The sequence below is a fragment of the Zalophus californianus genome, chromosome 2 (assembly GCF_009762305.2).
Source record: "Zalophus californianus isolate mZalCal1 chromosome 2, mZalCal1.pri.v2, whole genome shotgun sequence".
Classification (NCBI taxonomy): domain Eukaryota; kingdom Metazoa; phylum Chordata; class Mammalia; order Carnivora; family Otariidae; genus Zalophus; species Zalophus californianus.
Genome location: NC_045596.1, coordinates 65,268,297 through 65,295,548, shown reverse-complemented (window position 1 = coordinate 65,295,548; position 27,252 = coordinate 65,268,297). Strand labels below are relative to the sequence as shown.

General features: G+C 37.5%; 1 protein-coding gene across 2 annotated transcripts in view; it reads left to right on the top strand.

Annotated features, from left to right (window-relative positions):
* Positions 1-24,419, top strand: part of PRKG2 (protein kinase cGMP-dependent 2) — a 108,046-nt gene extending 83,627 nt beyond the window's left edge. For both annotated transcript variants that reach the window (XM_027598907.2, XM_027598909.2), the window contains 5 exons: positions 11,380-11,543; positions 14,824-14,946; positions 15,891-15,953; positions 20,265-20,331; positions 22,466-24,419. In XM_027598907.2, the coding sequence (XP_027454708.1) occupies positions 11,380-11,543; positions 14,824-14,946; positions 15,891-15,953; positions 20,265-20,331; positions 22,466-22,561 (513 nt within the window). In that variant the 3' untranslated portion in view covers positions 22,562-24,419. The remainder of the gene's footprint in view (positions 1-11,379; positions 11,544-14,823; positions 14,947-15,890; positions 15,954-20,264; positions 20,332-22,465) is intronic.
* The last annotated feature ends 2,833 nt before the right edge of the window (positions 24,420-27,252 follow it).

The following is a 27,252-nucleotide window of genomic DNA, read 5'->3' as shown; positions in this document are numbered from 1 at the left end:
CAAAGGAAGCCAGATACAAGAGTATATTCTGTATGATTACATTTATTGACATTCTAGAATCCATGGTAGAAATGAATACAATGGCTGCTCCTGGGAGAGGCATTCGACTGGAAAGGGGCATGAGGGAACTTTCTGATCGAATGAGCGTGTCTGTATCTTGACTATATGGTAGTTGTGGTTACATGTATAATCTGCATCAAAACTCAAATGTATGCCAAAAGTCTATGCACACTATTGTGTGTAAATTACACATCAATTTGAAAAATGTAGTAGGTTCAATGTCAGATGATTGACAAATAAAGAGAAAATCAGTTCACCAAAAGATAAATTTAAGTAATTTACACAGAATGTAGCATAGAGACACCAAAAAAAAGGTGAAAAATAAGAGAACAGAGTGAGAAGTTCTTAAAACTATAATTCAGAGTCCAGGATAAAAATAATATAGAAAATGAGGGAAAAGCAGTATTTAAAGAATACTGGCTGAGAATTTTTTGGGAATTACAAGAAACAACAATCATCAGATAAAGGAACCCAAACAAATCCCATCTGGGACAAATTGTATTTGTTGTGGCTCCTATCTTTGGGTAACAAATCACTCCAAAATGTATTGGCTTAGAACAACAAGAACCATTTATGATCTCTCACCATTTCTGTGGGTCAGAATTTGGGGAGTGGTTCAGCTGGGTGGTTCTGACTTGAGGTCTCTCATGAATTTTCAGTCAGATGTTGGCTGGGGCTTTAGTCACTTGGAAGCTTGTCTAGGGCTTGACCAGGACATCCGAATCCAAAGTCACTTACTCATATAGCTGGGAAGTTGATGCTGGCTGTTATTTGGGGGCATGATGGGCCTCTTTAGAGGTTGACTGTTTTCATGGCATGGCAGCTGGCTTCCCTCAGAATGAGTCATCCAAGGGAAAGCTACAATGCCTTTTAAGACCTACCCTCAGAGTCGCATCTCAGTGCTTCCACTATATCCACTATGTTGGTCACATAGGGCCAGCCCTAATTTACTGTGAGATTTATTGTGGGAGGGGACAACAAAAACAAAGTATTAAAAACTGTCAAAGAGAAAAGACAGTTTACGTATAAAGGAGTAAAACTTAGGCTTTCAGTTGGCATCACAATAGCAACAAGAGAATCCAGAAGGTAGTGGAGGAGTATTTTTAAAATTCTGACAGAAAATAACTAATAAGCTTGAATTGTAAACCCAGGGAAACTATCTTTCAAAAGGGCAAAACAAAGCCATTTTCAAACAAGGATGAAGGGTGTTTACCACCTTCATACAAAGGATGTGCTTAAGGGAGTTGAAAAATGATCTTCTGAGATGCAACCTTAGAAAGATGGTAAACATGTTAAATCTCTTCAAGTGATGGTGTACAGGGATCCTTCTCATTCTGCTATCTAGTACTGAAAATGAGAAAACGCTAAATAACTGAACAGCAGCGACATGAAAACTGGGAGTTGGTATAATTGGAATTAAAGTAGGAGAAAATGTCAGTCATCTTCAAAGGAGGCAGCAAGAGAGAAACAGAAAACCTAGGAAACAATCCAAGAGAAAGCAAACGCACCGAGAACAGAAACAAATCTAACATGCGTAGACAGCTCTCCAGATCGAAACCAAAGATTGTCAAATGTTTATTTTATTTAGAAAATAAAAACCAGCTATACGATGTTTACAAGAGACATACCTAAAGCACGAGGCTGCAGAAAGGTGCAAGTGAAAAAGGACAGAAAAAATATGTCTAGGAAATAGTCAACAAATTGAAATGCTGGTTTAATTATCAGGGAAGGGGTGTTGCTAGAGATACAAAGTGTTATCCTTTCATTCTGCCAACATGATATAAAAATCCTGATCTTTCATTTACCTACTAAAATGCTTCAAAAATAAGCAGAATTTGAAAGAACTAATAAGGAGAAATGAACCACTGTAGGAAATTTTAATACACCTCTCTCAGAAATTGATGGAACATTCGGACCAAATAGCACTAAAGCTTTAGAAGATGTGCACAACACAATTAATAAACGTGATCTAATGGGCTTATAGAATATTGTTCCCAAGAGTTGAAGAATACAAATTAACGACATGTGATCATCCATTAGGGCCATAAGCAAGTTTCAGCAAATATGAGAAATAGGAATTGGGTTGCCAGCTGGCGGCCCGGCCAGGCTGTTCCCCTGAGAGTTCCTGAGGGGACTGCAGTAAGGATGGGGGTGGTGGAGGTGCCTGGTGACAGCACAGCAAGAATGCACATCTGGGTGATGGACACTGGGCTGTCCAGCCTCAGATGTCAAGTCTTCAAGGGTGAAAGACTTCATGTAGGGCTGAACTTGGCCTCATTCACCAATTTTGATTAAATGGTGTTTTTCATCTTCCTACATCATTTCTTGGCAATATCTGTGAGGGATCAGATATCTAAGGACAGAAAGAAAGGAACAGTGTTTTTTTGTTTGTTTATTTGTTTATTTGTTTTGTTTTGTTTTACCAGCAAAGCATGACCAGTGAAACCATGGGGAAAAAGACCCATGTAAGAGAAAGGTCTGGGTTTTGTAAGTGTCTCTCTAGAAGCTGTAGAGATGTGCCTTTCTATGATAATTACAGAGGATGAGTTTGTAGTGTGGGGTGAAGACTTCATTCTACAATTCTTTCCCAATTCACAATTGAGATGGCCAGCCAGATTTGTTTCCCAATGAATCCTGGCTGGTCCAAGGTGTCTCTATCAGTAAACACGCTGAGAGGAGATCAAGGATTAGCAGATTACTAAAAGAACGTCACATTGCCATCTCTCACGCGCCCATCCAATAATTTCCTGAATCTTTCTCCACTTTCAAGGCCGAGAAAAGCTGATGTAGGAAATAATGGTTAAGAGTGTTTCTTTTGGTTATCATGAATGAATCAAGGATAATAATAAAGTGTAGGACAATACTTAAAGAGTTTAAAGAAAAATCCACTTTGTTCTCAACCCAAGCAGAATTAATGTAGTGGTTTCCCTTCTTGGGTTTGCTCAGCAGAAAACTTGGTAATAATCCAGTAAATCAATACACATTCTATATGGTCATGCTATTAACTCATCACTCATCAGTAAATATTCTATATGGTTGTTCTATTAACTCATGGGAGTAATACCTCTCATGTGGTAATAGAGGAACTTTTAATCCTATAGTGAGCATTAGGTAAGAAAATACAATGTAGAACATATTAAATGTTGATATTATTGCCTGCTTCTTCATGACCTATCTCCCTTCTTTTCTAATAGCCCCATGAGGGCAGAAACCATGCTATATTGTGTTTACTGCCAGACTTAGAAATTTGCTTAGCATATAAGAATGAATGAAAGGTCAGAGGGGCAGCTTCCTCCTTGCTCCCAAAATAGGAGCATAAAGGTTTTGTTCACTGATGTCAGTGTATTTAAGTTAGAAGTTAAAAATAAAATTTGAAAGAAAAAAAAACAGGAAGAAACCACTAACAAAAATCATAACTCATCTCACTGGAATTTTAAGGATATTTCAAAATAAATCAATCAATGAAGAAGGAATTTTCATATTAGAAAACTGAACTGCAGAACAGACACTACATATGAACACACGTGGTTGCAACTAAAATGATAGAGTAACATTTATAGTTTTAAATGTTTCAACTAGGAAATAAGAAAGGGCACCTGGGTGGCTCAGATGGTTAAGCGTCTGCCTTTGGCTCAGGTCATGATCCCAGGGTCCTGGGATCGAGTCCTGCATCAGGCTCCCTGCTCCGTGGGAGCCTGCTTCTCCCTCTGCCCCTCTCTCTCTCATGAATAAATAAATAAAAAGTTTTTTTAAAAAAATTTTAAAAAGGCTAAAAATTAAGGAGCTAAGCATTTAACTTAAGAAGATGGAAATGGGAGAAACAATAAAACCAAAGAAAAGATGGGGGGGAAGTTAAGAATATTAATTAATAAAATATGATGAAATAAAAGGAATACAGAGCCAAAGGTTGATGTTTTGAAAAGACTAATAAAAGTAACAAACTGGAAATGTTGTTCAAAAGAAAACAGAGAAGAGGTACAGATAAATACTATTATGAAGGAACATCATTTCAGTTAAAGTAGAGATTTATGTGGATTAGAAAGTATTTGGGCAACTTTACTACTATCTGTGAAATATCTATTTATTTATGTATATACTATACATGTGAGTATATATATGTGACATCATATACATCTTTAGGTTCCAGTGAGGGCTCTTTCTGGTTTGCAGATGGCTGTCTTCTCACACTGTCCTCTGGCAGACAGATCATCTTTCTTGTGTCTCTTTACATAAGGACACTAATCTCATTCATGAGGATGTCACCTTTGTGGCCTAATTGCCTCCCAAAGGCCCCACCTCCAAATATCATTATATTGGGGATTAGAGCTTTGACATAGGAATCTTGTACAGACATAGTCTATAGCTGAACATCCAGAGAATTCACTTCAAGGACTTATAACACTAATCAGATGTGAATTTCTTCAGAAAGCAGTAAGAGATAATTTCCATCTTAGTCTGTGAGGCTACTGTAAACTTGATTCTCCGAAGGAAACTCCTAGGGAAGGCCAATTAATGTCCCATCCAGCTCATAAATTTAGTGTAAAAATCATAAGTAAAATATTAGCGAACTGACTATAAATTGTAACAAGACATCATAACAAAATTGGATCTATCTCAGGAATTCAAGCATAGTTTAACATTTAAAATTCTATTAAACCAAATCACCATTTTAATAGATTAAAAAAGAAAAACAATTTTTTAATCACCTCAATGGATGCAAAGAAAATTTTGATATGTTTCTACATTCAGTTATGATAAAATCTTAGCAAACCAGGAATAGAAATAAATTTTATTAACCCAATGAAAGATACCTAACAAGGATTTGGAGCAAACACTGTACAACACGATGAAACATTAGAAGTATACTTTTAAAAGTCAGTGAAATAAGCACTTCTATATTTTGTTGGAGGTTCTAACCCAATGCAGGAAGATATAAATAAAATTAGAAGAAAGATGGAGACATAAACAACAAAACCTATCTTCCTATGTGATATGATTATGTAGGAATCCAAAATATAACAACAAATTATTAAAATTAAGTGAAGAGTTTAGTATGATTGCTGGATATAAGATTAATAATATAAGAACTCAGTGTATTTTTAAATATCAGAAACGTAGTTGATAAATAGGAATACAAATACCCTTTTAAAAAGCATACAGATATATATATGTTTACATAATAGAAATAAAAATACAATGTATCTAGGAATAAATCTAAAAAAATGTAAGAGTTTTATTGAGAAACGTAGACGAATTTATAGAAAGACATTAAAAACATGTAGATTAATAGGCTCATTCTCTTTTTTCTGGGCACAGAGCTAGACAACATACCCCATTCTTCCTTGTGGCTGACTGTGGCCCAGTGGTGCAGTTCTAGCTAGTGAAGTGTGAGCTGACATGCTTGTGTACCACGATCAGGCCTGGGTGATAGCGACCTCTGCAGATGATCTCCACCCAGTCTTTATGACTTGCGGCTTATAAATACTGAGATTTAAAGTTGGCAGAGCCATAAAGTGGAAGGAGCCCGGCAGGGGTGCCTGGGTCACTCAGTCGGGTGAGTGTCTGGCTCTTGATTTCGGCCCAGGTCATGATCTCAGCTCAGGTTATGATCTCAGGCTCCTGGGATTGAGCCTCATGTCGAGCTCTGTGCTCAGCAGGGACTCTGCTTGGGATTCATCTCTAGTTCTCCTTCTCCCTCTGCCCCTCCCCCTGATCATGCACGCTCTCTTTCTCTCTCTCTCTCTCTCTCTCAATCTCTCAAATAAATCTTTAAAAAAAGAAAATGGAAGGAGCCTTGTGTCCCTGACCCACTGCTTAGAGATCCCCCTACTGCTCAAGAAAATTCATTATGAGAAGAGAAGTAAATTAATGTAGAATTTAAGCTTTTATACTTTCTTAGATATGTTTGTTCAACAGTCACTGTAGCATAACCCTAAATCAGAAAGATGTAGACGTTTCAAAATAGCAAGACTCAACATCACAAAGATATGAAATCTCCAAAATCATATACAGATTAGATACACTTCAGTGGAATTCCAGCAAAGCTTTTCATGAAGTTTGGCAAACCGATTCTAAAGTTTATATAGACTAACCAAGAGCCAAGAATTAGCCAAGAGACATTTCTGAAAGCAAACAAGAAGAGGGTGGGAGGAAATTCTCTCAGATATCCAAATTATAATGCTATCCTTCACATTAATTACTAATGCGGGGGGAATGTAAATTAAAACCGCAGTGATTTAATACTTACAAATGGCAAAAATAAAAGTTGTTATCACTAAAGGATAGTAAGGATGTAGAGCAACCGGAACTCTGTGCATGACTGCTGGGGAAGGAGGTGGGTAGTGCAGTCTGATCCCTAATGAAAGTAATTTGACAATGTGTAGTAAAATTGAAGACACTGCATCTTTGATCTTGTAATTCTACCATCTTACATAAACCTCTGCTAGGTAATATGGAAAATGATATTAATAGAAGCATTTTTGTGATAGCATACAATTAGATATTAGGCAAATGCCCATCAACAGCATAATGGACAGAAAAAATCATTTCATGTTAATTCAGTGGTGTATGAAACAGCAGTGAAAATAAATGTACCCTGATATCAATTAAATTCACAAAGATAATTTTAAACAAAAATAGGCAGTTTGCCCAAGAATAGATGTAAGATTTATCTGAAGTTTTTAAAAACGAGAACTTATTTTACTTAAGGATCTGAAATATGTGGTAAAATTAGAAAGGAATGCGAGTACCCAATGAACACCAAAGTCAGGGGAGTGGTGACTCTTGGCAGTGTGCAGTAGGACGCCAGGGAAGGAGCACACAGGGCTCTGCATTGGCTCTGCTCCGTTAACCCGGCAGTAGCTATGGGGCGTGCTTTTATGCTCGTGCTTTATAACCTGCATATGGGTCACATTAGTTTATGTTTCAGGTTTTTTTCTAACTTGACAAATAAAAGTAATTATCAGCTCCCACTATATTCTTTCTGCTAGACCATTATTAGCTGTACTTATTAGCTTAGCTTTTCCCACCAATGTGCTGAATATATGTTGCTTCTTTTCTCTTAAAAATCTTCTACTTCCTCATCGATTTATATATAATGGGAAGGTTCCCTCTGGAACCTGGTTCAAGTCTCACCTCCCGAATCCACAACCTTACTAGACTTTAATTTTCTCCTCTTTAACATCGGGATAACAGTTGCTTGTTCCCCAAGCTGTTGTGAAGATCATACATATACATGTGCATTTACATATCTTATCGAAACTGATGTTAACAGTTATCTCTTCATTCAGAATTTTTTTCACCAAACAGGTGTTGGACATCTGCTGTGTTGCAAATGCTGTAGGGGTTACAAAATGAATAGGATATAATGCTTCTCCTCAAGGAGCTAGATTTAATCACACACAACTAGAGGATGCTGCCCCAAGGGACAACATAACTGTGGAATATAAACAGTGTTAAACACCTCAGAGGAGAAAGGAATTGGTTCTATAAATCCAAGGAAGGCTTCAGAGAGGTGGTGGCATAGGAGATGAGTGTCCAAAAAGTTTTTTCAGTTTGTGCTCTTGCATGCAGAGCTCCCCTTCAACTTGCCCACTTCCGAGTAAATGCACTAAGTATTTGGGTGAATAAAGAATGGGTTGTTGCCATGAAAGACGCATACCTTAGCCTCCCTCACTCCCATCCAGTGGAAGCCATCCACTGTTGCCCGTTTTAGTGGATGGACGTTAGTATCACAAGGACATGAAATCATCTTTGGTTGTTGCAGACAGGATAAACAGATTCCACTGTACCCTTGTCTAGACTTGGGCAAAGTAGGTGCTCTGAAAATTCCACATAAATATTTTTTTGGAATGTTATGTCCCCATGACTCACTTGGCTTAATTAGACTGGTCATTTTGTATCCATTTTTTTTTTTTATGTGACCAAGAGAACCAATAGCTGACAAATTTACTGACCCAGAGAGAAACTTCTGGGAAAAAGCTAATACTAACTGGACACAGGCTCCAGCAAGCCACAATGCTAATTTTTCTATTTCTGAATGATGCAATCACCACTGCAGATTTAGAAGCATCTTAAAAACCTTCTAGTTCATTAAAATCTTTGGAGACTTGATGTTTTTAAACTCTCAACATCATGTAAGCTGCTTTTCATAATGGAAATTTAATAGAGACAAGAGAAAACCTGTGTGTAACTTCTCTGGATATTCTTCCTGAAAGCTCAGTTTTGTGAGTAGAATTTTTTTTTAAAAAAAGTATGGGAATATTTTCTTGCCTTCTAGAATGATCCTTTAAAACATTATTCAGGACATGTATAACCTTCTCTTAATCCTCCAGTGGCCTCTTAGACAAAACAAAAAAAACAAAAAAAAAAACAAAAAAAACAAGTTCTTTCTGGGGTTTACCAGACCAGTACCTAACCTGCCTTCGCTTCCTGTCTCTCTTCCCCTCACACACAGTGGCCCAGCCACACTGGCCTTCTTGCCGAGCCTTGAACTTACCACGCACGTTCCCAAAGGCTAGGGCCTTCACGCTTCTCCTTCTCTGTCAGAATCACTCTTGCTCAGATTTTTATGGATCCCTTTTTCTTATTTCAGTCAGATTCCTGCTGAAATCTGCTCAAATGCTACCTCCTCAGAGAGCCCTTTCCTGGTCACCCTATTGAAAATAAAATTCTTATTGATTGCCGTACCCCACTCTGCCATGTGTTTCTGCAAGCATATGTCACTCTCTGGCATTATTATATATGATCTTCTATTTTTATGCTAGTTCTCTTTCTCTTGAATGCTATCTCTGAGAGGACTGGTGCTTGGTACATACTGGTATTCAATAGCTATTCAGTGAGTGAAGGAAGGAACTTACATTTCTGTGACCTAGAAGAGATAGTGTTAAAAAGGCTGAAGCTTGGGGCACCTGGGTGGCTCAGTCGTTAAGCGTCTGCCTTCGGCTCAGGTCATGATCCCAGAGTCCTGGGATAGAGCCCCACATCGGGCTCCCTGCTCAGCAGGGAGTGTGCTTCTCCCTCTCCCACTCCCCCTGCTTGTGTTCCCTCTCTCGCTGAGTCTCTCTCTGTCAAATAAATAAATAAAATCTTAAAAAAAAAAAAAAAAAAAGGCTGAAGCTTTGTGGTGGAATCCACAGTTGGTATAAGGCAGAGGTGATGTGAATGGTTATAGAAAATACACAGAACTTGACATCAGAAGATCTGGGGCTTTCTTGATTAGGCATGTGACTTTGGATAGGTCTGAGTGTCAATTTCCTCTGACCAAATGGATTAGACTAAAGTTGAAGATTAGACTAAAGAAAAGTGGTAAGTTCTCATAAATCTTAAAATCTTAGTATAATTATAGCCATCTGTGTGGGTCAGTATTTAAATACTACAAAAGCAAAACCAGCTATTCAAATTAAGATTCACCATTTTCAGAGCTAGAAAAACTCTCCTAAGCATCTAATGAACACCCAATCAGTTTTAAAAGGAAAACTTAAATGCAATGAAAAAAAAAAAAATGTGTTGAAAGGCTATTATAAAACAACAAAATATAATATTTCCATATGTGCATACACACAAATGCAATTATAAGCATTGCTTTCTTGTCTCTTAAATTTCAGTCTTTATAAAATTAGCTAGGATTTTCATATTGGTTCTTCCTCTGAGGAATAAGTATATAAGCTAATCTCAGGTGGTTACAAATTTTAATTTCATAGTATCCCCAGCCATCCCTTAGATAAAATCTTTATGAGTCATTTTGTATAGATAAAAGAAAACAGTAAAATCCCCCTTCAAATTAGCCTGCTTAAATTCCCTTTTTCTAATAAGGAAATCCTTGCTGCTGCATGATAAGTACTAAAAAGCATTAGTGGAAAGCTAAATTTCTAAGAGATTTATTTAAGATAAAACAAAGACTTTAAATATTAGTATTCGAATAAATAAATGAGGGCTGCATTTTATAGTTCATTGACATACTCTTTCAGGTGAGGGCCTGTTTTGATATGTTAACCTTATTTATTTATTCTTTTACCCAATATCATTGCCATGTTATTGTGATAGCCCATGTGCATAATGAAACTCTTAAAATGTGAACCTTGAGGCTCAGGTATAATTTGTGCGTTTGTTTACTTCAGGGAGGTGAAGGGCGGTTTTATTTAAATAATACCTGTATGTATTGGAGATGAAAAGTACATGCTAAATAACGCCTGTGGACAGAAACCAGCTGTTTGTTTTGCAGGGCAGGATGTCAGTCATGTACACTGCCCCCATTCAGTGAGTGAGTCTTCCTGTTGCTCCAGCCTTCTCGCCAGTCTCTATTCTGTGCACAGAGTTGGTTCATTGAATAGAGTCTCAGAGAAGTGGAGGGGCCTATTCTGAAAAGACAGATGAGGGTAGCACCAGCTTATTCCCCGAGGAGAGTTCCTGATCCTCGTTCAGGGCCAAGCTCAGATATCAACCTCCTAATGACATCTTCCCCAGTGGTCTTTTCCCTGGATCCTAATGTTCCAGAAGTATATGTTTTTTGGCCCTATGCATAATCTTCTACTCTATCATGTATCACATGAAATAATATTAATCGCATATGTGTAAGTATTCCCAACACTCTGAGTTTCTCCTAGGCAGCTCTGTATCTGTAAGCCTAGCACAGAGCCTGGCCGATGGTGGTGCTGATTGTGTCTTTTCAGGACAAATAAGGTCATTCAGGTGCTATTCACAGCTGACCTGCGGGAGAAGGATTCAAAGTGTCCATAGTCTGGCCAAAGTTGAGAAGAGGTGATCCTGGCTTTTTCTATGGAATGTCAGAATGTAAAGGATGCAGACATTGTACATCATGGTTTTTAAAGATGGATCAGAATTTTAAGACTCTCTTTTTCTCAACAATGGTCCCTTTCCCAAACTCTCAATTTTGGCTATTACTTTTCTTTTTATGATGGAGCTTAAAGTGCACCAGGGTCGATCAGTCCCCCTTTCTCTCCTCTTCCCAATGAATGCCACCATTGATTAGAGAATTATTTGTCTGCTTGCTCTGAGCTTTACATTTGTTGTAATGGTCTACGCTAGCCATTCCTCTCATCTTCTAGGTGTCATGGGCATAGAGGTGTGTGCATGGAACTTTCTCCATTGTAACTAGATTTATACCTGGTCCTGCAAAAGAATAAATGAGAGGGTCAGTGGTGTGTGTGTGTGTGTGTGTGTGTGTGTGTGTGTGTGTGTGTGTGTGTGTGAAAAAGGAAGGGTGGAGGTATAGACAGAAGATAGGAGAAGTTAGAGGGAGACGTAAAGAAGAACATGAGTTTTATGGTCTCTGAAAATGTCTTTGACATTGTTTTCCAGGTTGACTTTGGATTTGCTAAGAAAATAGGATCTGGACAGAAAACATGGACATTCTGCGGAACTCCAGAGTATGTAGCTCCTGAAGTCATTCTCAACAAAGGACATGACTTCAGTGTGGATTTTTGGTCTCTGGGAATTCTAGTGTATGAGCTCCTAACCGGCAAGTAAGTACCTTCAAGTTCACAGAAGTATGAAAATAATTTACTAATGATAAAAAATATATAATTTAAGAGTTTAATTTTTAGAAATGTTTTCAATTAAGTGTGATGACTTTTCCCCTTTGTATATTTTACATATAGCTTGCTTGCTGGTTTATAACATGGAGAAAACATTCCAGAAGGTACAGGAAAGAAGTACAGAATTGCTTTGGTTTACCTAAAATGGCAAGGCCTGTTATTATAGATAACATGTTAACTGTGTGAAGGTTTTGGTAATTCCGTTGTAAGAATAAGGAGAAGAATTGAGGCTGTGGGCTGTTATTATTTCCTCTCACATATATTTTTTGTAATGGAGAAAATTGTATTCATGTTCCAATTAAATCCATTAAACAGTGAAGCTAAATTTAGCTGCATTCTTCTATCTTCCCAATAAATCATTAACCAGAAAACCTAAGAGAAAGGAACATTGCTGGATTTAAATTTTAATCTTCTTGTCAACCGTCTTGTAGAGGTGCTAATGAACAGAGACCAGACATAGCAGGAGGTTTAGCAGTTCAAATTGAATTGTCGCCCCTGGAGGGATTAAAGGGCTATATTAATGAATCCAGGATCCCAAATATTCATCATGCGTGCATGCATACACATACGTGCACATGCATTTACACCTACACATGCATATACACATACATACATAGGCTCTATGTACTATTACCTCACATTGTAAAGCACTTTACAGTTTACAAAGCTCTTACATGTGTATTCTCTAGTTTAGTTTTTATGAATTTGTGTGGGAGTTAAAGAAGGAATTTTTTTATTTTATGACTTAAATGTTATGGAATTAGACAGCCAGAACAGAGAGCTACCTGCTACCTGCGTAAGGTCAGGGATTTGATCGCAGATCTTCTAACCCTAAATATGACACACTTTCCATTACACACCTATGCCTTATACATATGCATTTTCAATGTAATGCATGGACATCCCCACAGGATATAGTTCAGTTTTCTCCCTCTGTTTCTCATCAACTGTTTTGATCATCCTTACAAACCTTTATAAGCAAATATTCTTAGTCTTATTTTCAGAGCAGATTTGCTTATGGAATGGCATATGAAATGCTGGAATGAGCCCTTTGATGGGGATTCAAGTCTCAACACATACTTAAAAAGAGTTTCATAAGACCTGGAACTTTTATACCGCAAATTTCTAACGTTTGGTTACCTGTGGCTATATATTCAACTTCTTTGTCCATGTACATTGAGCAAACAGATATGAAAGATTATTTTATATTATCTGTATTCATTTTCAAATAGTCATTGCTTAAGATTGTGATGGATAGAATAGAAAATTCTCCAGACCGTCCTTCAGAGAGAAAGATGCTTACTGTCTTGGGACACAAGGAGTTCTGTTTCAAGAATGTGTTCCTCATCCCTGCAAAATTTGTCAGCTGCATTTCTAAGAAATACATTATGGATCGTGTGGTAGCTAGGGAATATAGAACTCAGTCTTTATCAGCTGGAATAAGCTTCTACAAGGAATAAGGAAATAAAGTGAGGGAATAAGGAAAGGAGATCCCCAATAACTTGGAGTTGTTAAAGTGGCTTTGAACTGTCAAGAACTTGAGAAATTGTTCTTATAAAGGTTTTCAGGGTAGGGCATGAGAAAAGTTAATTTTAAATGCCCTGAACTCTAGAGAGTCAGGAGGTAAATGAAAATGAGAAAAACAACCAAAACACAGCACAACACAACAAACACAACATAACTGTAAATACAAAAGTATTGAAAATAGAGCAATGCTTTTTGTTTCATACCTCATTTTCTTTTTTTATTTTTTCATATCTTATTTTCTTTACAAGCAAGACATAGATTGTTGCACCAACTTTATTTCATGTTTATTCCTGAGAGTGGGAACTCACTAGCAAAAGGTCTCAAGCATGGCCAAGATATAGCAGAGTAGTTCATGAAAGTCATCTTCAAATTAAATGACACAACAGAATAAAGTATTTTTAATAGCAAAGTATGTGAGTTAAAACGTTATCCAAATTCAGTGGTCAATTCCCAAAGCTTTCTTACTCACCTTAGCAATGCTTCCCTTGAAGTACTCTCTTCACATGCCTTCTAGGTCCTCCCTTTCTCTCATTTATTTTCGCATACTGATGGCTCCATCTCCGTCTTCATTGTTGAATCCTTCTTATCCTCCTGACCTCTCCACATTGGGCCACTTTAGTCCTTGATCTCTTTTCTGTCTACTCACTCCTTAGCTGATATCAAGTCCATGGCCAGAAATCCTGTCTGATGACACCCCACAATCACACCTCCAGCTCTCTTTCCTGAATGCCAGACTCACAAATTCAGCTGCCTGCATAGCATCTCTATTTGGACATTTAAAACCTAACTCCATTTGGACATTTCATAACATGCTCTGGACCCCCACTTTCGGCCCCCACTCTAGCCTTTCTTCTCTTAGTAAGCAATAGCTCCATTCCGTAAGTCAAAACACTTTGGCATCATTCTTGAATCCCTTCTTTCTCCTACACACCACATTCACAACATTGGCAAATCCTATTGGCTTTATCATCTAAGTAGATCCAGAATCCAACCACATCTCACCACCTTCACTTCTACCATCATAGTTCAGGCCACCAGGCCTTCCTTCCCCCACTGCTAGCACTGTCAAAGGTCATTTTTGACACACTTTTTCTTAAAAAGTTTACTCTGCTGTAAACTCCGCCGTCTGACTCAGAGTACGTTCCTAGGCCGTTAGCATCATCCACTAGCTTCACATGATATGGCCCTCATCACTTCCACCCCTCTCCTGCTTCCTTACTCATTCCCCCAGCAACCCACCCCTCCTCATTGTTTCCAGAGCAACCCATGCCACTCTGGACTTATGGCCTTTGTACCTGCTGTCTCTGAATCTTTTGCTTACAGATAATAGTGAGGCTCATTCCCACCTTCTCTTCATTGATACCACTGCTCAATTGTCAACTTATGAAAGAGGCTTTTCCCATCTACCAGGTTTAAGAAGATCACACCTCTCTCTGTCACTCTGTCCCCTCCTTGATTTTTCTTTTTAGTGATTATCACCAACTGACAAATCATCTGTATGTGTATGTGTGTCATTTGTTAAGTGATATGAAATCAATGAAATTATTTTCTAGCATATATCCAGATTTTTTAATACAATGACTAATGAGAAAGGAAGGAGGGAGGGAAGAAAACGTAAGAAAGTCAGTGGTAAATGTGTCTGACACATTGGTCCTAGTGTCCTATTTTGGCTTTTCTCCAGCCCTCCCTTTTCCGGGATTGACCAAATGATGACCTACAATTTGATTCTCAAAGGAATTGAAAAAATGGATTTTCCCAGAAAGATCACAAGACGACCTGAGGATTTGATTCGGAGGCTTTGCAGGTGAGAATGAAAATTAAAAACCCCTACTTCTTGGGGAATGTGTGAAGTCTTCTCATTTCTGTGTCCACACAATTTAAAATTAGGTATGCATTTACTTTTTGTACTTTTCTATGTAACTAAATTATATTTAAAGAAAATCATTTCTTCACTAGGAGTTTGAGTTTACTTCATTTTACAGAATCACAGTACCTACTTAGAGTTTAAAAGAGATCTGTAGTTATCAATCAGCTTATCTTTGGGAATCATCTTTATCTGTATTAGGGCAAAAGAACATTAGCTTAATAAGAGAGTAATTAATTAACAACCTTGTTATTTTGAGAGAAAACCAGTGGTGGTGACAAAGTGTCACTCCTTGCCCTCTGTCAGTCTTCATTTTAAAAAACAGTACCTCTCTGGCCTTATTTTAAATTGTTCCTAATTTCTATTTACCCTTAAAAATAATATATTGGAGAACAGAAGACTTCTGGAGTTTGTGTTTAAACTTTACTTTGTCACTGTTTTCTTTTCTTTTTTTTTTTTTTTTTTGCACATTTGAACTGTTTTTTAAAGCATTAGCATTTAGTAAATTTAGAACATGAAACCTAGTTGTGGGTTGCCAACAGAAATCTCTGCATGTTTCTAAGATTCCAGCTCAGATGTAAATGATTCTCTAAAGATTTCCCTGTTTTTTGTCAGCAAAGTTGGTAAGATAACATCCTTATTCATAGCTCATTTAAAGCACCAGTGTGTGTGTGTGTGTGTGTGTGTGTGTGTGTGTGTGTGTGTGTGTGTGTATACTGGAGAGGGGCATGTGTTTTTCATTTCCCTGTACTCAGCTGCTTGGCCTATGAATATTGTTGAACAAATGAATGAATACATACATAAAGAAAAAATGTTAAATTTTAATTTAAAATTCACCAAAGCATAATTATTATAAATTGCCTTTCAATAAATTTTTATTTTAGGCAAAATCCAACAGAAAGACTTGGAAATCTGAAGAATGGAATCAATGACATTAAGAAACACAGGTACATAGCTATTGCTTGGCCCAGAAAAATAATAGAAATTTATAGAAAAATGTAATCTTGAAGCTTTTGTTGTAGGTCACAAGAGCCCCTTTACAGATGCTCAATTTTTCCTTTTTGGTGTTTTATTTTTAATTTGTGTTTTACTAGGTGCAGTTAAAATAATCAGTCTCAAGGTGATTTCTCTAATGCTGAAAGTTCACATCAAGAATGGATGAAATTCTAAAACATCTTTGTTTTAGATGTGACAAAATCACATCTTTAAGTTATAGCAACTTAGCTTTTTATACACTGCTATTTTTATTTTTATGTTTATTTTTTAAGTAGGTTCCACACTGGGTGTGGAGCTCAGTGCAGGGCTTAAACTCATGACTCCAAGATCAAGACCTGAGCTGAGATCAAGGGTTGGACGCTTAACCCACTGAGCCACCCAGGAGCCCCTTATTATTTTTTAAGAATATCAACTTGGATTCTATAGAGAAATTAAGTTCTAATTTTGACCTTTGATTTGTGATTAAAGTACAATATAGTCACTGTTGTCAACATTAAAGAGAAATCAACTGTTACATAGTATTATATTTCAGTTTTAGTTAATAATATATATTTATTTTAAATACAATTTTCCTTTGACTAGCTCTCCAAATTTTGAGCCTAGTATTGTATTTTACATTTGGGATAAAGTACATTGATTTCCACAAAACCTCAAACACTGTTTCAGCCTTATACAATAATCTAACATGCATCTTTGCACTTCTGTGGATTTCTGAAGCTGGCCTTCAGAACCAGTGATAACTTCCATGAATCATCCTCTTTGATTTGATTTATATATGTAGAGTTCAAGCCTTTCAGATTTTTAAAACAACTGATGCCTGGCTAAATCCTGCAATCCTCAAAATGTTTTAATTTTGCTCACAATATACAAAAAATATCACCAACTGATAGTACTATTGATAACAGAAAAACTAAATTGGAGAATTTCATCATTGACAACCTGTGAACACACTGAAGTGTTTATGTTCAGAAACGAAAACACCTTTCAGTATTTCATTCCTATCTGGGTATTTTTTCCTGAAGAATTAGAGGCACAGAACACAGTGTGGAAATAAAGGGAGAAAAGCTTCTGAATAGAAACACTATTCATTTTGCTTAACAGTAGTGGTGCAGCTTCAAAAAAAAAAAAAAAAAATCCGCAGGCTGCCAACCCTGTTCTATCTATTCATGAACTCACTTGAAATAAAGCCATGTATTCAACATTGTAAATTCATATTGGGCTTTGCCTTAAGGGTGTGTTCGGAGGGAGGGAGGATAAAAGAGACAGACTCAGCTGTGCATTTTATAGACATGAAAATGCCTATAGTATTTTTATTATTCTTTGTCATCCTTTGGATTGCCTTCAGTGTAAAGCTCATTATTTGTCTTAGATTCCAATTTATCTTTCTTTCTCCATGCAGTTATTACAATTTCTTTTCTCATTATAAAATGACACATAAACACACTATTCATATTGAGCAAACAAGTATCCCATCAATTAAAGTCATCCCTCCAATGTATTTTCCTCCTTTTGCTCATTAAGGAAGCGTCTTCACGTTTTGCTCCCGGATGGTTGGGTTAACAGGCTCTGGTTTTATCTTTTCTTTCTTATTTACCTGAGGCTCATTTAAATGTAGCTGTCAAATTGTGATTGGGTGCGTATGCAAACTGAAGCTAAAGGATTTTCTCACCTCAGCATGGTAATGAAGATTTTTGAATTTCCTTCCCTGTAGGGATTAATTTGCCCACTCTTCTTAACAGGCGGGATGTTCTTGGCCACGTAAGGGTAGATTTGGAGTGCAGTGCATGGGGTAGAGTTCAGTAATAAGATGGACCAAATTTACACAGTGCGTTTCAGTGAGCTCAGAGAGCTCAAAGACATTATTTCATCTGATTTTCCTAGTGTTTCTTAAAATATAAAGCTGGGCGGGGGGGGGGGGTGGTTAAGAACCTGCCTTTAAGTAGGAAGGCTCTAAAACCTTCCATAAGTCTTCAAGGCTTATAGTTTCTCTACTCTGTATACTCTTGGAATTAAAAAGAAAATCTTTCTGAAATTTGCCATCAGATTTTCTCACTCTTCTCTAAAATAAAATGAACCATTCATTTTAACTTTGTATTTAAAAACAATACAATTTAACATAGCATATTGTTATGTTTGTCCATTCTGAGTTAAATCATCTTAACTAAACATGATCAGAGCTCCTCCCTCCCCTGTTTCTGAGCTAACGTATGAACTAGGCATCGATCATGTCTCCCAACACCTATCTGAAAAGAGGGATAATGTATTTGTAGGGTGCAATTAAATCTTTCCTGCTAGATAGAGGAATAATTTGTTTCGAGTGCCTTAATGTTACCTGTAATATTTCTAGCTGCTAAAATTACTCTCCAGAATAGCTTCTACCAGTCTTCTAAAAATGAAGAAGCAGTTTATGTGCCATTGCTGCTAATATTTCTTTGGTGAATATTTTTTACACATGAATGCATGCTGGCACTTGTGTTACTTAAAATGTGGTTAGTGTCAAAAGGCCAAGTGTTAAGTGAATGGCCACTCATGTTAAGTAAATATTGCCGTAAGTCAAATTGTAGCAAGTACTCAGCAAGAAATGTATAGGCTCTTTGATTCTGTAGGGTAACAGTAATGATTTTTATTAATATTTATGGAGTAGCTTCTGGGTAGAGAGCACTGTAAAATATGTTAAAAGAAATTGTGGCAGTATCTGGTGGCAAAAGAAAAGAATCCACACGACTGTGCACCTAGAAATCCCTAAAAATGAAGCTCAGTCTATGCCAAGAAGCTGATGGGTGGATCAAGGAGAGGACTCTGTGGTTTTGTAGCAAGGACAGGGGAAGCCTTACAGTTAGGGTTGCTGTCTGACTTTCACTCTTTGATTAGTGTCTCAGCAGCTTATACTAAAATGGCCCCTTGGGTTAAGAATGGCACCTGAAATGGAATGTACTAGAGCCTTCCCTCTGTTTATAGTATTTTTATTCTTGCTAAGCTTAGACTTGGAATGGGGGATCCAGTCAAGGACTGAATGAAAACCAACTCCCGCAGTGAGAAGAGATTAGAAAAGATGGAAGAGCATCATTTTTGGCGTGGGTGACAGACAGGAGTGTGACAGCCACCCAAATTCCCCAGCCCTCAGCCTCACACCTCTACCACCACCCTGCCTCCTTATAGCCCCCTGTGGTCATGCTCCACATAGCAGCCAGAATTATCTTTTGGAAGGGTGCTTAGATTCCATTATTTCCTTAGAACTTTCTAATGGCTTCCCATTAAGCATAAAATCCTGTGTTCTACAAGACCTGCATGGTCTCGCCTCTAGCCAGTTTTCAGATACCCTGGAGCACACCAGAGTCCTATGGGAATAGCTGTGGGAAACGAGGGAAAACACCCAAGAAAGTAGGATAACATGTCCTGGAAGCCAGTGAAAAAAGTATTTCAGGAAGTGTGAGTAATGAATGGTGGTAAATTCTCCTAGGTGAAATAATACAAAAACTGAGAATTGAGGAGATTCACAGGAGTGGAGGGGGTGGGTGCTGATTGTAGTATGGTCAGGAGAAAATGGGTAAGTAGAGTGATTGGATAACTTCCAATGAGTTTTCCTCCTATGGGAGGAGAGAAACAAAGTGAAAGCTGGATGGGAGCTCAGGTCAAGGGAGGGTGTTTTGTGGTTGGAAGAAGTAAAATGTCTCCAAACTGATGGGGATGATCTAGCAGGTGGGCATTGAGGATTCAATAGAGAGGAGAATGACAGGAGCATGCCTTTGAATCGAGGAGTACACAGGATCAAGTACACAGTGCAGGAGCTGAGCTGACCTTCCCTAGAAGCAAAGGCAGTGAACTCATGGTGCACGAGAAAAGGGATCCACAGATGTGAACAGGCAGGCAAATAGACTGGTGGAAGATTGTGACAGCTCAATTTTCTCAGTGAAATAGTAAGTCAGGTCATCATTCGGGGAGTGAGGATGGGGGTGGTTTCTGGAAGTTTGAGGAGAGAGGACAAAGTATGAATTATGGGTCTAAGGGAGCGTGACAGTGAGTGGGACAACAGGGAAATCTAGACCAATTGCTGGGCGGCATGAACTACCCCCTTGAGGTTAGTGGGCATGGATTTAAGGTGAGACCAGACAACCAGTATGGTTATGCATTCCCCCACCCGCCACACGTGCAGCTGCACTGTAGCAGGCAGGGAGAGGGCAACAAAACGGACTGACAGGTAACTCGACGGCTGATAGTTTATCGGGCAAGTAATATTCTTCTGTACTGTTTCTACTTCTCAGGTGGTTAAATGGTTTTAATTGGGAGGGACTGAAAGCACGGAACCTTCCATCACCTTTACAGAGAGAGGTATAGTATCTGCTATATTACTTTCTTAATTTTTTTCTAGTTTTTGTTTTCATAAACAGAATAGGGGTGTATACCACATTTTAGATTTTTTTAATACTTTTTAAAAGTTAAGTGAAAATGTCATAGCAATTGTGATTATAGGGACTAAATAGTATTTCTTGTTTGATGGAGATCAGCTCAGTTCTCAGGAACCAATTACATATAAATCTAAGTCCCCAGGTAGTCAATGTTGGTCAGGCTAACAGAGGGCTCTAGAAGTAAAATATGAATAATACTATGATTTAAAATTTTCTAGTTAGCCACAGGTAAAATGAAACAGGTGAAATTAATTTTAATTATTACAATATATCAAAAAATTGTCATTTTGATATGCAATCAACATAAAATATTAATGAGATGTCACATTTATTTTTCCATACTGTTTTTGAAATCCCAAATGGATTTTACAGCAGTCTCAATTTGGACTAGCCACCTTTGGGGTGCTCAGTCACCACCTGTGGCTGGTTGGACAGCATAGCTCGGGATTAAACAGAACATCTGCTAACTTAGGGTGGGGAAGGGTGGGGGCGTGGAGAATGACTCAGGAATGACCTCAGTCAACACCCTCTACACTTCATGCTGTGTTCTCCTTAAAGGAATTTTAAAACCATTTTTAGATTGACATCTTGTTTAAATTGTGGAGGATGTGATTTCCAGTATGTTGTAAATATTGACATTTTAAAGTAAAACATTACTCCTTTAAATATATGTAATGTAATCTAAATACCGGTGAGATTGGATGCCCGTTAGTCATTTAAAATCCATAGACAGCAATATTACATAATTCCTTTTCCTCTCTGAATTTATATTTTTATATTTCCATCCCATTTTCCCTAAAAAGTTTCATCTTATGTAAAAATATTTTTATGCCTGCTAGTATTTGATTATTCTTTAAATGGCTTTCAACTATAGTTTTCTAAATTTTAAAATTCCTATGACAAACAGGAATTTCTGTGACAACACACATATTTCTTCTGGATTCAGTTGTAATTACATTTTTATAACATGGAGTATCAAACAACAGAAATATGTTGCAAACTTTTAAAGCAAGTATTTAACAAATATTTCTTGAGAAGAAATTACTTATGTACCGGGGGAGAAATGTTACTTATTAAAAAAAAATGGGATCAGGCTCCACATCAATTCTATTCATTTTTAAAATTATATGGCTCTTAAGTGCTGAGAATTGTGTTCACATAAATAAGTAACTGGGAGTGGAGGGTTTTATAATAGCAATGTCACTTTGAATGCCTTCTGAGTGATCTCCCCACTCTCCCAAAAAACACATTATGATTTATCATAAGTAGTATTTTTACTGATCTATCAGTGGAGAATTCAATCAGGTACTTTTAAAATTTGTTTGAAAGCGAAGAATTGAAAACCACCTGCTTTGTAAAATAGTTTAATTCCAGAATCATTTCACTCTTTCAACAGGGACAATAATATTTTGAACTGGCCCTTTGTTTGGCATTCTGGAAACTTTATACGGGTCAATTAACCATGTAGAAATTCAAGGTTGGTGAGAAATTTTTATAAAGTGGAAAAAGGACTTAAAAGTGGCAAATTTTGACTTTTATCAAAGATTTTATTTATTTATTTGAGAGAGAGAGAGAGCAAGCACACAGGAGCAAGGAGAGGGAGAAGCAGACTCCCCGCTGAGCAGGGAGCCTGATGAATGGCTCCATCCCAGCACCCAGGGATCATGACCTGAGCTGAAGGCAGATGCTTAACCAACTGAACCACCCTGGTGCCCCAAATTTTGATTTTTTAAAAAAAATGTTTACTTTTAAAATGTTTTTCAATCTGAAAAAAAAAATAGATACCATTTCTGTCACCTTTTCTTTTGGACATACTTCCTCAAGCCAGGTAGCTTCTGTTGAATGTAACGCAGTGACTGGATCCATTTGGACTAAAGGGGAGATCTCAGAGGCTGAGAGTGTGACTCAAAAATGATACTTGGTCATCTTGTCCCCTTACATGTAACTTACCAGTGGTTGCAGTATAAAAGCAGTGTTCAGATATAAAAAGCATTACCCGTATATAACATGCTTAGTCAGCATTATCCTCACCTTTGGTTTAATTCCTCCTCTATTAGCTCAGTGGACCCACAGACCACAGCTACTTCGACAAGTATCCCCCTGAAAAAGGAGTGCCTCCAGATGAGCTGTCAGGCTGGGATAAAGACTTTTGACAGAAGAAAAGATGATTATTGCCTCTACACCTGGAAGAGGACTATAAGGACCAATAATCCAAGAGTGATCATTTCTCTCTTTGGAGTATTATAATGTCTTTGGGGAGACCATTAAAGAAGAGAACCCCCTGCCCATGAGCTGGGTGGACAATGCGAATATGAAGGTGGTTCTGAGTTATAATGTCTCATTTAGATGCTCTGAATTATTCATGTATTCTATTCTTTGCTCTTCTCAAATGTTAGAAGCAATTCTCTTCCCCTCTCCATAGTCAGAATAATTTTTGTTGAGGGGGCATAATTTTCTCTGCAATCTATTGCTCCATCCCAATCATACTTGTCTCCTTTGAGTCCTAGTAAGTTTTAAAAAGTGTCTTGCCTTTGAGCAACTAAGTCATGCAAATGGAAGGAAGAACACGGGTGAACTCTGGAAGACTTCCCCTACTCTCAACAATTCCATGTAAGCATTATAGCATCTCAAACCCGTGGTTTGCAGAAATCTTTGTAGTGGATAGAAACTCTTGATTTTCACCTGATTTAACCTAGAAACATATTAACATGCATCTGATACTAGTCTGGGGAAAGGCAAGTTTAAGTATTAGTCAATGGTACCACTTCCTAGCATAAATGAGTTAATTCACCCAGCCAGTAATTATATTCCATTGGGGAACTTTGAAAAAATAAAGGAAAAAATATTTTTGTTCTCCTGTGACGAGCTGTGATACCTCAGAGACTTTTCGAAAGCCTTGTTAAAGGTAGGTATAATGTGTGGTCAAGTGATGGGCCTCTGGTAGGGTTTTATCTTATATACTAAATATTTTCACAAAGTAGTAAACACGCAGGCACAAAATTGTAAGGCGTTTCCTTCTGATTAAATATAGAAGAGAATAATTTCTAATAGGTAAGGTTGCTGACTCTTTACAACTGAGATATTTTGGCCAGTTTTGTGTTTGTTGCCGTTAATGAATCAAGAGTATAGAATAACCACAGTTAATTTTTAATGAATATCTCCTTGGCTCATGTTGATGCCCTGTAATCACTATTGCATCAATAACTCTTTTTAAAGAGATTTGAGTCATGGATGTGTTTATAATTTTAGATTTGTAAGGTAGACAAGCCGCTGAGGAAGTGATGGGACTTAAGTAAAAGGGACATCCAGAATGTGCCCTCCTGTCTCCTCCTCACAATCTTCCAGATGATGAATAGACTAGTTTCAATGGCACTGGATACCAGCGCCGAAGAACTTTACTAGAGAATGTTGTCATGCATCAACCACGATCCCACCAAATGGATGGGAAGCAGACTTTTTCTGTATCTTTTTGATCTGGCAGAGTAAAAATAACATCGAAGTTCCTGCATTATTCAAGCTTCTGGTTATATTTTCACATGCTAATGTTCTATGGGAAAAGCAACCTCTACCCACTCTCCACCCATATTTTCAGCATTCAGAAAGAGTCAGCTATATGTTTCCTGAAGAGTCAAACCAGTTAAGTGAGGCCCAACCCAAGAGGGTGCATCCTTAACAAATTGAATTTCCACATTTAGAGAATCTTTTTGCTGAACCAAAGAATTTTTGTTTCTTGGAGTAGTATTTTTAAAGATTGTGTATTGTACATAGACAAACCATTTTTAATAGGATCAACATAACCTGCTTAATGAATTTCTAAGATTTTTAAAGATTTTTATTTGCATTTGGTTTGTAAGCATTGTATGTTTTTCCATGTATATATTTTTAAATTACCCACCTATAAATGTAGAAAATTTATGCATTGGATGGATATTAGAACTATACAGTTATAATAGCAATGATATTCTCAAAGGAAAACAATAGTTGTAATTCAAAAAAGACATATATACAAATAAAAACCAACTTAGAGTACTGCAGTTTTATTTTGCCTGTGATTGGCCATATCAGTATGTCATCTCCACGTGTGATTTTATTTTGTTTCCTTTAGAGTACTTTATAAAGATGAAGAAATGAGGGATTGAACCATCATATAATCCCAACTCCGCTCTTTCCTAGCTGGGTGACCTTGGGAAACTGAGTTCACTTCTTTGAGTAAAGTACTAGCTTTCTCATCTGTAGAAGAAGACATAGTAGAGTAGTAAGTACCTACTTTAGAGACCTGGTTCAGGGATTAAGAAGGATACCTAAAGAGTCCTTTGCTGACATCTGTGAAATAACACTGCATGGGTGGGAGCTACTGTTACTGTCTCTGTTAGAATTAAAGGGGACCTAATAACCATTTAGCCCTGAACCTATGTATCATTGGTATCTGTATGTACAGTTACTCCAATTAAATCCAGCATTCATCTTTTTCTTTTAAATCATGAAGTGAAGATGGTGGGTCAAACTTTACTACGTAAGATGAAGAGTTAATCCTCGCCAAAATGAAGCACTTTATTAAGAGCTCACCTACTTTTCTAAATTCTAATTTTTTATGAGCTAAGGTTATATATGTAAATATATTCTTCAAAAATACAGAACCCGTCATATTCCTAATCCCCCAGTATAGAAACCCATCATATTCCTAATCACCAAATCATTCCTGTTCTCATTTTTCCAAGTGCAAAGTTAAGTTTTCATTCTTGAGCCTCTTCTCTGTGGGGCCAACTTTTCATAGTCGTAGTTTCTTAATCTTTTCTCTAAATATGAAAATGTCTGGAGGGAGAGGAATGTAAAAAAAAAAAAGTGAGAGATTTGGAGTTAAAGAGACCTGGGTTTGAATTCTAGCTCTGCCCAGATGTGTGTGAACAACAAACCCCATCTTTACCCATCTGTAACTTGGAGATGTACATGTAAACCTTTGGAGCATTGGGCCAGAGTATTATTATTTGTAGGTCATTGACAATAACCATTTGGAAATAAATACATACATATATTTCTTTTGGCATGATAATAAACCCTTGTTCTTTATTGCTATAGGCATTGTGCTAGGAGTATTTACGTCCATTATCTCATTCACACATGATTCTAAAATAATTATAAACATACTCACTGTTGATTGCCCTCAAAGCTAAACACTGGCTTCGAATATGCATTTCCTTCATAATTTTGCTGTTATGGTTTTTCATGGCTTCATCCCAGTTCCTAGGACTATATAACAAATTACCCTGCAACTCAGTTGCTTAGAACAACCATTATCATAGATTCTGTGGGTCAGGATTTCAGACTTATGGTGAAGATGACTTGTCTCTATTCCACAACATCTGGGGCATCATGTGGAAAGACTCACAGCCCCAGCTGACTCAGTGGCTGGGGGTTAGAATCACCTACAGCCTTGTCACCCATTTTTTGGAGCCCAGGCTGAGACCACTCAAAGACTAGGACATCTGACCAGAGTGCCTACACATGTCCTCTCCACAGCTGGGATTCCTCCTTAAACTAGTCAGACTCCTTCCATAGACGCTTAGGATTCCAAAATCAAGTATTCCAGGAAACAAGGGAGAAGCTTTTAATCCTTTACTAACCAGCCTTGAATCACATGACATCACTTCCACCATAATCTGTTGGTGGAAACATTTAAAGCCCACCCAGATTTGAGGAAAGGGAACATAGACTTAAGGAAGAGAGTTTCATAAAACTTACAAGCAATTTTAAAAACTGCCACAATCCACTTCCTGGTCATAGATGAATAATATTAACTGCATATGCAAAATAAACACATTCCCTCCCAAGAGCCTCCCTAAAAATATTATTTTATTACAGCATCAGGCTCAAGCTTAAGATCTAAGATTTTGTCCATCTAAATCCGTTTGAGTGTAGATAAGGATCCTCAGCTGTAATTCTGTGGATATATTCTTTTAGTTCTGGAAGCCTGTGAACTAAGTAACTAAGTCATCTATTAGCACACTTCCAACACTGAATGGTAATAACCACAATGGATACTTGCATTCAGAGAGGGAGAAGATAGGAGGCACGAAGCAGTCACTAGTCCATCAAATTCTGGAATCTGGCCTGACACATAGTACCTTTTCTCTGCTTTCTCTGCTCAGTCATACTCCCCATCAGTCATTCTCCATAGCTCTTGGCCTCATTGTGTAGAATCCTGGTTCTGCCTTTCAAGTCATCCTTCCTTTTCTATAAGATATGGCTGGTATTTGCAGCTGGGTAGACTTCTTAACCTGTTTCCTGCCTGCAACTGTTTAGTGGTAGAAATGACTTTTTTCAATTTGTCTGTCTCTGTCTCTTCATTCCAAGCTGATATATTTTCTTTAAAAACTTTGTGAGCTTCCTATGTATAAATCTATGATTCACTCCATTAGACAAAGTCTATATTCCACATCTTCCTGTGAAGAAGCTATAGGGAAAATGATTCTTAAAAGTTTTTTTTTTTTTTTTAAGAGAGGGTGTGCACAGCACATACTTAAGATGCTCAGAAGGCCTTTTGATCTGAAAAGGTATGGTAGACAACTTCAAAGATGGCTTTCAGTTACCCCTGTTTATGGCATTCATGCCCTTTTATAATCTTCCCCTTTGAGTGTTGACTGAGCCTAGTGACTTCCTTCTAACAAACATTATAATCAAAATCATGGTATGTCACTTCTAAGAGTAGGTTACAAAGTGACTCTGCTTCTCTCCTGTTTACCCCCTTGCCTTCTCATTTGCTTGCTCTGATAGAAACCAGCTGCCATGATATGAGCTTCTCTATGGAAGGGCCCATGTGGCAAATAACTGAAGGAGCCTCTGGCCA